The sequence below is a fragment of the Abrus precatorius genome, unplaced genomic scaffold (genome assembly GCF_003935025.1).
Source record: "Abrus precatorius isolate BTA unplaced genomic scaffold, Abrus_2018 Scaffold0, whole genome shotgun sequence".
Classification (NCBI taxonomy): Eukaryota; Viridiplantae; Streptophyta; class Magnoliopsida; order Fabales; family Fabaceae; genus Abrus; species Abrus precatorius.
In genome coordinates, this window is record NW_020874290.1 from 2,852,407 (window position 1) to 2,864,092 (window position 11,686).

Sequence of the window (11,686 nt, forward strand, 5' to 3'; positions counted from 1 at the left end):
TAATTCTATTCTATATATTCCTAAATGAACTAAAATTCAAAATGGAAACAGTGGTTATTATTTGCATATCTTTATAATTTTTATTGATTATATATTTTTTAATTACTCTTTTTTATTTTTTGAAATTCATTATTTATTATTTAATAAAACTTGTGTCCCGGACAAAAATTGGTGTTCACACTTATCTTATTTTTTTATGGATTCTATGACATCAAAAGAATTCAAGGAATAGGCAAAAGTTAGTCATTTAATAACCTGTGTTTCAATTGTTTAGTTCACACTTATAGTAATTATTCTTGGGGTATCAAGCCAAGTCTTAATCCTCACACTATTGTTAGTTTCTATCGAAGTACAATTCTTAACTAGAAGACCTTCTACAAGTTCTTCATTTTCATACTTTCCAAGGCTTCCAATAGTAATGCCATGACCATTTACCCTTGATTATTGACATGTAAGTATCATTCTTTCCCTAATTAGACTTTTTTTTTGTTAACGTTGATAGCCTTTATTACTAACATTTAAGTGTTTAGTCTTTATTATAAGTGATGTCAAACCAAAATATACTAAACAAATATCTTAACAAAAATATTTTTGCTCACATCAAACATATTTGTTAAAGTGTAATTATATTTTAAAAAGGTTTATTTGTAGCAAACTTAAAAGTTACTTAACTTTATTCGAGAGAAAAGTGTTGAAGTATCTCTCCATATTCATACTATATTTTAGATTTTAGAAAAGTATGTAGTGTCTAACATCTTGCACTTTGATTTAAATAAAATGAAATTTATTAAAGTATAATTCGAATAGATTTGGATAGAATTTATATTTAAAAAAATTAAAAAATAAAATAAAAATTCGATGATGTCATCAGTGACACCATGCTAACGTCACGTACGCGTATAGTCTGTGTACAGTACGCGTGTACAGTGTTTCCATCATGAACAGTAAGGCAGTGAACAGTGTTTCCAGCAGTGAATAGTAAATTTCAAAAATTTTCTATAAAAAGGGGTTTCACACAAAATTTTCATTTCTTCACTCCTATCTTGGTTCTCAAAGGTTTCAAGACTATCTCATCATTTTCTCTCATACTAAACTCTCTTAAACTTAGATTTCTCTTCAGATCTATGATTTTACATCCGTTCTAAAGGATTTCAAGTAAGTTTCTCTAAGTTTGAAGTTAGATTTACCATTTGTTTCTTCTCTTCTTCTTTTTCTTATAGATCTTCATGGTGTTCTTAGGAAAAACTCCGTTCTAGAGTTAAATCTTTGATAAAATCTTTGTAAAAGCTCTGTTTTGAGGTAAGGGGGCTCTACTTTATCATTTTGTTATGTTTATTACTTGTATTCTCATAGATCTTGTCATATATGTGATTGTATCTAGAATAATCCTTGTTTTATGAAAAATAATCAGTGAAAAGTGAGAATAATTGGTTGTTTGTGTGATTTTATGATGAATACATGGTGAAAGTGTATTATTATGTTCAAATAATGCATGATAAGGTATATTGAGAAAAGAAATATAAGACGTTACAATTTTGATATCAGAGCAGTTCATCCAGACCAGACTAGGGTATGGAACTAACATGTTTGTGTTATGTAATAAAGATACTTGAATATGAAATGATTATTTGCTAATATGACTTGTTAGATGTGAATTACCTAAACTAGATGTATCTATGTGTATGTGAATGATAGATTAATAAGTGATTTGAGTTTATTACAAGATTAGAGCTATGACTGGTAGAGGTAGACATACTGGTGCTACAAATGAACTCTTGGAGCACATAACCCAAGTCTTAGAGACTTTGGCACATAACCAAGAGGCTGAAGCAGCCGAGTATAGAGGACTTTCTTCTTTTACTAGGCATAACCCTCCAAAATTTGAGGGAAAGTTTGATCCTGAGGGAGCTCAAAGGTGGATAGGAGATATGGAGAAGATTTTCCATGCCATGCGATGCAGAAAGGAGCATAAGGTAACTTATGCTACTTATATGCTGAGTGGAGAAGCTGAGGACTGGTGGAGATTTGCTAGTCAAACTCTACTGCAAGAAGATGGTTATATTCCTTGGGAGGCATTCAAGGCAAGCTTCCTGGGAAATTATTTCCCTAGAGATTTAAAGAAATAGAAGGCTAGAGAGTTCCTTGAGTTGAAACAAGGAAACATGTCTATAGGTGAATATGCTGCTAAATTTCATGAATTGATGAAATACCGGCCTCACTATCAACATGATGATAGAGAGGAAGATCTATGTGCTCTATTTGAGCATAGGATGAGGCCAAATATTCAAGCTGCTGGTGTATTCTAGCTAACAGATTTACCCACTCTAGTGAGTAAATGCAGAATATTTGAAGCCAATACTAAGGGTAAGATAGTGGATACCAGAATTGGTGGTCCTGTGAGGCAAGGCCGAAGGCCTTCAAGATTTTCTAGAGGACCTTACTCTAGTCCAAATTAGTCTCAAGTGAAGGGGACTGTATCTCAAGAAGATAGTAGTGGTGGTTCTGGTTCTTTCAGAAGGCCAATAAAATGTTTCAAGTGTGGTGGACCTCATATAAAAAAAATTGTCCTCAACTTCCACCAATATGTGACATTTGTAGGAAAATGGGACACTCTGCAAGTGTCTGTTGGTTTGCTCCACAAAAGAGTGGAAGCATGAGTGTGATACAAAGACCTGAATCTAGAGCAAGCACTAGAACAAAGCCAAATGTGAAAGGCAAAATTTTTGCTATGAGTAGAGCTGAAGCTTGAAAATCAGAGGAGCTTATTAGAGGTAAATGTATCATAAAAGACCGACTTTTAGATGTGTTGTTTGATTCTGGTGCTACTCATTCCTTTATTTCTGTGGATTGTATGAGATGTCTAGAATTACCTGTATCTGAATTGTCTTGTGATGTCATTGTACCTACTTCTATAGATATGTAACATCCCTCTTTCATATTGAAATTAATTTATATTTAACACTAATATTATTAAAACATAATTAGCAAAATTTGTATACTTTGTATAAATAGTACAGTATGGGAACACGAATTAGAAAACTTGACGAATTTACAATATTTCTTCAAAAATATACAAATATATTCTTAACACAAGATTTCTCTTTTAAAATGAATAAAAATACATTAAAGATTTATACATCTATTTCATAAAACTTTATTATATTCGAGCAGTTCCTTTCCCACAACTCCTTGATAAGTATGACCTTAGAACAAATCATCCATCTCCATTTCTTTTATTTCAGTACCTGAAACATTTCAATAAGGGTGAGTATTTCCCGCCCACTAAATTTCTTTTAGTATATCTTAACTAATAAGAATGATTAGAGTCGTAGCCTAATACTTTATTCTAATTCATCCTCATTCAAATACATGTAGTCATATAATCATTCATCAAACACATATAACATTTCACTCATTATACATACATTTCTATGCTGACCTGTATGTTATTATACATGTATCATATCATTTCAATTCATGTGTTATGATACATCTGTCTTAGTAATATCCGTCGATGTACTACAACACACGTAACATAACAACATGAACTAATCTGCTACGATACATATATCATATAATTCATATTCTTTACCACCTCTCATCTATATCACTTTTCATCATAATAATTGCCCCTGGGATCCCTTGAGGACTTCTAGCATAGATAGCTGCTGGTTGGCTGCAACATCACAGATACACATGTGCCGCCCCGGCCCTTTTTAGCAAAGGTATAGTCAGGAGTTTCGTCGGGAGATGAGGGTGTGGCCTGTGAATGTTTATTTTCAATAATTTATTGTGCACCCTTTTTATTGTTAACATTCACCATCCTCATTTCTTCAAGATTTTCCAAATCTTCTCCTTAACTCTATACCCCTAGTGTATCGTTGTACTATCTATACTCATTCTCTTTCTCATTCTCAACATTTCTCATTTCACATTCTTTATATCAACCAACATGTCATGATTCATGAGTCATAATTTATATAAATTCATGGATTACAATATATATGATAACCGTTCGTTTGAAGTTAGATTTACTGTTCGTTTCTCTTCTTCTTCTTCTTCTTCTTCTTCTTCTTCTTCTTATAGATATGTTCATGATGTTTTTAGGAAAAACCTCCGTTCTAGAGTTAAATCTTTGGTTAAATCTTTGTAAAAGCTCTGTTTTGAGGTAAGGGGGGCTCTACTTTATCATTTTGTTATGTTTATTACTTGTATTCTCATGGATTTTGTCATGTATGTGATTATATGTGGAATAATCCTTATTTTATAAGAAATAATCGGTAAAAAGTGAGAATAATTGGTTGTTTATGTGATTTATAATGAATACATGGTGAAAATGTGATATTATGTTCAAATAGGGCATGATAAGGTATATTGAGGATGGTTGATATGATTTTATGATTTTGTGATATGAAATATACAACGAGATGGATGTTTCATGTTTGAATATATTGTGTTTCATGTAAAAATGATGTGTATTATGAATATGCCATGATTTGATGTATATGATGAAAAGTATGTGGAAATATAATGAAAAATATGTGTGAACATGATAAATGGCATATGTGAACATGTGAATATACTTGAAAGAGTATAAGATGGAAAAAGGATATGATGTAAATAGTTACAGAGATACACTGGGGGAGTGGAAGATGGAGACAATATGGTATATCTTGGGGAAATGTAGGGTGGTGAATGATATTCAGGATTGTGCACGGAATATTGTGTTCGAATGCACCACATGGCCACACACTCGTTTCCCGACTTGACTCCTGACCATTACCTTTGCTAAGGGTCTGTCTATTGCATGCGTTGTATCCGTATTGCATTGGGCCATCCGGCGACTATTTACATAGATGTGTAGGACCTCGGAATAGAGGCATCGGATAATTGTGGCCACAGGGCGCAGTAAGCGCGGATAAAAGTAAAAGAAATTGTGAATCTGTGGAATATAATATGTGTTTATGTGTTGAGATGAGAACTTGCTTTATATGACACTGTGATATGTAATACCATGATGTTTTCTTTAATCGTGATAAGATGTGTTTTATGATGAATATGTGTTATGTATAAGTGTTGCTGATGAAAATTTTAGAATCTTTATTTTTCTAAAGTACTTATATGAACCTTATGTAATTTCATCGTTTCTTTCTCATTAGAGAGTTTTTGAAAGAACATTTACTTTATCATATAAATTTTTATCAAAATTTATCATATATTAAGGAAAGAAATATAAGGCGTTACACTAAGAAGAACAAATGTTTAAGCTTAAATCTGAAGAAGATCCAGAGTTATTGAAGGTTTTCTCTAAGAAAGGAGAGAGAGAGAACGAAGAGGATGGAGAGGGATATGTGATTTGGTTGAAAATAAAGATTTTAGGGTGAGAGTTCCTTAAATATCTCTCAAACTCACGACTTTCTCGCTACAGCGAGAGGTTCTGGCTACAGCGAAAAAACCAGAAGTTTTCTTCCTTTGCTGTCTGTCATTTTAGCTATAGCAAGAGCTCCTTGCTACAGTGAGATAGTAGCATTCTAGTTATAGCGAGAGGGCTCCAGAATGTTCCATTTTCACTGCCTCATTCTTGCTACAGCGAGAGTTGTCTCGCTACAGCGAGATATCCCATAGTTTACATCAATTAAACACTTCTAATTTCAAATAACATGCACAGATAACTAACATTAATTGCAAAAATAATAAATTACAAAATAAGGATGTTACAGGATAAGCCTGTAGCAACTTCTTCTGTGTGTTTAGGTTGTTTTGTGATGGTAGATGGTAGAAGTTTTAGTATAGATTTGATTTGTTTACCTCTTTCCCAACTTCATGTAATTTTAGGAGTGGATTGGTTGTCATCCAACCATGTTCTATTGGACTGTAAAGGGAAAGTTTTGATTTTTGGCACAAAGTATCAGAAAGTGCTAGACTCTTAAGTCCAGATTCGTTGGGAAATGTAATGAGTGCTAAGGCTTTCATGGTTCTATTTTCAATTGAGATTGAAAAGGAAATGAAGCCTAAGTATATCCAAGTGGTGAGAGATTTTTTAAAAGTTTTCCCTAATGATGTTATTGAATTGCCCCCAAAAAGAGAGATTGAGTTTACTATTGATCTCATTCCGAGAGCAAATCCTATTTCTGTTGCACCATATAGGATATCACCAGTGAAGTTGGCTGAGGTAAAGAAACAAGTAGAAGAATTGTTACAGAAAAGGTTTGTAAGGCCAAGTGTGTCACCTTAGGGAGCACCTGTTCTTTTGGTGAAAAAGAAAGATGGGAGCATGGGGATGTGTGTCGATTATAGGCAGTTGAATAAGGTAACAATAAAGAACAAGTATCCTATTCCTCGAATTGATGACTTGATGGATCAGTTACAAGAAGCTTCTGTATTTTTGAAGATTGATTTGCGATCTGGTTCAGAGTTAAGAATGAGGATATTCCCAAGACAGCATTTAGAACCCGCTATGGCCACTATGACTATTTAGTTATGCCATTTGATGTAACTAATGCTCCTGCAGTATTCATGGACTATATGAATATAATTTTTCATGAGTTTTTGGATAAATTTGTTATAGTATTTATAGATGATATTTTGATTTATTCCAAGACTCATGAAGAACATGTAGAACACTTGAGAATTATTTTGCAGATATTAAGAGATAGTTGTATGCAAAATTCTCTAAGTGTGAATTTTGGCTACTACAAATCCAATTTTTGGGGCATGTGGTATCGAAAGATGGGATTATGGTGGATCCAATAAAGGTGGAGGCAGTGGCTCAATGGCCAAGGCCTACTAATCCAACAGAAATTTGTAGTTTTCTGGGACTAGCTGGCTATTTTAGGAAATTCATTTAAGGATTTTCTAAAATAGCTTTTCCTTTGACGAAGTTAACAAGAAAAGGAAAGAAGTTTGTGTGGAGTGAAGAGTGTGAAGCCAGTTTCCAAAAGCTGAAAGAAAAGTTAACATATGCCTTATCTTAATTTTGCCTAATCCAGAATAGAAGTTTGATGTGTATTGTGATGCGTCTGGGCAAGGGCTTGATTGTGTCTTAATGCAGGATGGAAGGGTAGTTGCTTATGTTTCGAGGCAATTGCGTCCTCATGAAGTTAATTATCCTACTCATGACCTAGAATTAGCCCGTGGTTTTTACTCTTAAGATATGGAGACATTATCTATTTGGGGCAAGATTTGAGGTGTTTAGTGATCACAAGAGTTTGAAATACTTGTTTGATCAGAAAGAGCTAAATATGAGGTAGAAAAGGAGGATGAAATTTATGAAGGATTATGATTTTACATTGTCTTACCATCCTGGGAAGGCAAATGTGGTTGCTGATGCTTTAAGTAGGAAGTCCTTGCATATGGCAAGTATGATGGTGAAAGAATTAGAGTTGATTGAGAAGTTCCAGGATATGAACTTGGCAGTGGAGGTGCGACCTCAGAGTCTATATGTTGGGACTTTGACAATCAACAATGATTTCTTGGTTAGGGTTTGTGATGCCCAACAAAAAGATGTGTTCTTGCAGGAAATGATGAGGCAGAGGGGTGAAGGAAAAGATTTGGAGTTCCACTATGATGCAAATAGATTGATTAAGTTCAAGAATGGTGTGTGTATTCCTTCCAATGATAAGCTTAAGCAGATGATACTTGAGGAAGCTCATAAAAGTAGAATGAGTTTTCATCCTGGTGCAACAAAAATGTATTAAGACCTTCATAAGAATTTTTGGTGGGATAGAATGAAGAAGGATGTGACTGAGTATGTAGCAAAGTTTTAAACCTATCAAAAGGCGAAGGTAGAACATCAACGTTCACCTCGGATGTTGCAGCCATTGGAGATTCCTGAGTGGAAGTGGGATAGTATTTCTATGGATTTTGTGTCTGGTTTGCCAAGAACCAAGAGTAATCATGATGCAATTTGGGCGATAGTAGATAGATTGACTAAAGCAGCTCATTTTCTTTCCATTAAGTTGGAGAAGCTAGCAGATATGTATGTGAGAGAGATAGTCAGATTGCATGGAGTGCCAACTAGTGTTGTGTCAGACAGAGATCCAAGGTTTACATCAAGATTTTGAGAGAGTCTGCAGAAAGCCTTGGGTACTAAGTTAAAAATTAGTTCAACTTATCATCCACAAACTAATGGTTAGACTGAAAGAACAATACAGTCCTTGGAGGATTTGTTGAGAGCTTGTGTGATGGAACAGTAAGGAACTTGGGAGGAATGTCTACCTTTGGTGGAATTCATGTATAATAACAGTTATTATGCAAGCATTGGAATGACTCCATTTGAGGCTCTGTATAGAAGAAAGTGTAGAACACCTTTGTGTTGGTATGAAATTGGAGAGGTGATCCTATATGCACCAAATATGGTTCAGAAGCAACATGAGCAAATCAAATTGATAAGAGAAAAGATGAAAATAACACAAGATAGGCAAAGGAGTTACTATGATAAGAGGAGAAAACTTTTGAAGTTTTAGGTGAGTGATCATGTGTTTTTGAAAGTTTCACCTGTGACTGGAGTTGGAAGAGCTCTAAAATTTAGAAAGTTATCTCCTAAGTATATTGGGTCATTTGAAGTGCTAAGTAAAGTTGGTCCTGTTGCTTATGAGACTGCTTTGCTTCCGAATCTCTCAAACTTGCATCCTATATTTCATGTATCTCAGCTTATAAAGTATATTCCTGACCCTACTCATATGATAGAACTTGTTCCTATTCAAGTGAGAGAGAATTTGTCATATGATGTATAACCGATGAAAATTGTTGATCGCCGTCTTAAGAAATTAAAGGGTAAGGATATTTCACTTGTTAAAGTAATATGGAATACTAGTGATGAGGGAGATGCCACGTGAGAAACTGAGAATAAGATGACAAAATTATATCCTGATCTTTTTGTAACTTAGCAAATTTCAGGAATGGAATTCCTTAAGGGAGGGGAGAATTGTAACATCCTGCACTTTGATTTAAATAAAATGAGATCTATTAAAGTATAATTGGAATAGATTTGGATGAAATTTATATTTAAAAAAATAAAAATTTGATGACATCATCAGTAACGCCATGCTGACGTCATGTACGCGTACAGTCCGTGTATAGTATGCATGCATAGTATTTTCGACGGTAAATAGTAAATTTCAAAAAATTTCTATAGAAAGGGGGTTCACACGAAATCTTCATTTCTTCACTCCTATCCAAGGTTCTCAAATGTTTCAAGGTTATATCTCACCATTTTCTCTAAGTAAACATTCCTAAACTTAGATTTCTCTTCAGATCTGTGATTCTACATCATTCTAAAGGATTTTAAGTAAGTTTCTCTAAGTTTAAAGTTAGATTTACCGTTCGTTTCTCACCTTCTTCTTTTTCTTATAGATGTTCATGGTGTTCTTAGCAAAAATTTCGTTCTTGAGTTAAATCTTCGGTTAAATCATTGTAAAAGCTCTGTTTTGAGGTAAGGGGGCTTTACTTTATCATTTTATTATGTTTATTGCTTGTATTCTCATAGATCTTGTCATATATGTGATTATATGTGGAATAATCCTTCTTTTATGAAAAATAATGGGTGAAAAGTGAGAATAATTGGTTGTTTATGTAATTTTATGATGAATACATGGTGAAAATGTGTTATTATGTTCAAATAATGCATGATAAGGTATATTGAGAAAAGAAATATAAGGCGTTACATAGTGATATAAAGATTTTATCTTAAAATATGTTACGGTACCATTGAGATTATCTTTTAGGGCTAGTGTTTACTTTGAGCTATATTTCTTAAATTTGTTGTTATCATTTTAGTTATGTGACTATTCAATTAAATTGCTAAGATTGGTTCGTTTTATGGTTCATGCAATTTGGATCTAATAACATATTAATGTAATGTACTATCATCTTATCTCATTCCATGAAACATTTGGAAATATTTTTCCTATTTATATATTTAGAACAATGAACAAGTTTGTTAATTATTCAAATATACATTATTTCATTTCTTATTCAGAAGGTTGTATATAGATGATTGTGGTGATACAATAATCATGTTTTACTATCTACATACAATGGACTACAATTATTTCACATCTCCTTACTTCATAGGGATGGTTTATCTATTCTTGAAAGGAAAACAAAAAGAAAAAAAATACATAAAATTGTATTAGTGAAAAGGCATTGTGATAGTTGACTATCAATTTAAGCTGCACAAATAGGAGCTTTTCCAGTAATTACAGGCTTAGCATTTGCACATTTAGCAGTTGCTTCTACTCCATTGAAAGTGAGATCAACATTGGTTAGCTCTATACCCTCACATGGTACACCACTGCTACATATAAGAGTCAATCCTTCTTGAGTTGCTGATGTTCCCTTAATGTTCTTAAAGTAAACCTTACTTATCTTGATTTTTGATGGATTCTGAATTCATGAAATGGACACAAATTAGTCATTTAAGTTAACTTTGTGTTTGGATTGTTATCTCATAAATTTAAGAGTAAGAAGAAAACTACTTAAGATAAAATCATTAGCTTATACATTAATGGATAAGGAATTAAATACCTTTTTGGAACATTGGTTCCATGGGCAATACTCTTGATCAATAATAATAGGGTTCTTGACATTAACCATAGTAATATCTTCAAAATGCATATCACTTATTGTTATCGTTCCTGGGGTATCAGGCCAAGTCTTGATCCTTACGCCATTGTCAGTTTCTGTCAGAGTACAATTCTTAACTAGAAGACCTTCTACAGGCTCTTCATTTTCATACTTTCCAAGACTTCCAACACTAATGCCATGACCAGGTCCACAATTCACATTTTGGATAGTTAAATTTTTACTACCATCACCTATTGAGATGCAATCTTCTCCAGTACCAATGTTAGTGTTAAGAACTTCAATGTCAGTGGATCTTCCAATGTGGATTCCATCAGTGTTGAGGCTATTAGCTGGGGCACTAATTGTGAACCCATCAAACGTGACATTGTTGCACCCCAAAACATTAACATGAAAATTTTTGCTATCCTTGGATGTAATGTCACGGATAATTGAATTATTGACGAAATTAAAACCAAAATTCTGTTTGCATTTCAAGAAAAGAAACACAATTAGATTATTATTTTGTAAAGGAAAAAGTTATTTGAATGCAAAAATTAATATTGATTTATTACCATACAAAGCATATGACATTTCTTGTTTGTTGAACAATCATTTAGCTTCCAGGCAGCTTCTCCTTGACCATCAAAAACTCCACTACCTGATAGGGTAAGAGAGTCAATATATCCAAACTTGACCCACTGGCCTGCGTCCTTGAGGTCATTTTGGCTTATAGGTGCCTGAATTGTGCCATCAACTTTAACTTCAATAGGAGCCTTGCATGGACCTTTGACATCTAATGCACTCATTTGGTATGTACCAGCTGGAATCATAATTTTCACAGGAGTAGTTGATGCACATGCTTGGGTCCAAGCACTTGAGAAAGCCTTATGAATGTGCAAAAAACAAAAATAAAAAGAACTTAAGCCATGATTTTATCCATATAATTTGTTAAAAATTGTGAAATCAATTATTTTCCCTCAATGTCATATAATAATACTACCTTAGCTATATCTGTATTTGGTGCCCCTTCAAACCTTGATATATCAAGGACTCCAGGTTGAGCTGTGCCAAAATCAACTAGAAATAAGAATAAAAACCCTATAGCATTACTAAGCTTCAT

The 11,686-nt window shown here is 33.5% G+C and overlaps 1 protein-coding gene across 1 annotated transcript; it reads right to left on the reverse strand.

Moving 5' to 3' along the window:
- Positions 1-10,167: 10,167 nt before the first annotated feature.
- On the reverse strand, positions 10,168-11,686 carry LOC113852515 (polygalacturonase-like). Its single transcript, XM_027482819.1, has 4 exons — positions 11,567-11,686; positions 11,139-11,450; positions 10,528-11,046; positions 10,168-10,386 (listed from the first exon to the last, which is right to left on the reverse strand). Exons 1-4 carry the CDS (start codon positions 11,684-11,686, stop codon positions 10,168-10,170), a joined length of 1,170 nt encoding a protein of 389 aa, XP_027338620.1.

Excerpts from the sequence above, each read along its gene's own strand:
- LOC113852515 (XM_027482819.1), bottom strand. The coding sequence starts at position 11,686 with ATGAAGCTTAGTAATGCTATAGGGTTTTTATTCTTATTTCTAGTTGAT. Across the intron at positions 11,451-11,566 it reads CAAATACAGATATAGCTAAG|GCTTTCTCAAGTGCTTGGAC; the intron begins GTAGTATTATTA and ends CACATTCATAAG. Across the intron at positions 11,047-11,138 it reads AATGTCATATGCTTTGTATG|AATTTTGGTTTTAATTTCGT; the intron begins GTAATAAATCAA and ends AAATGCAAACAG.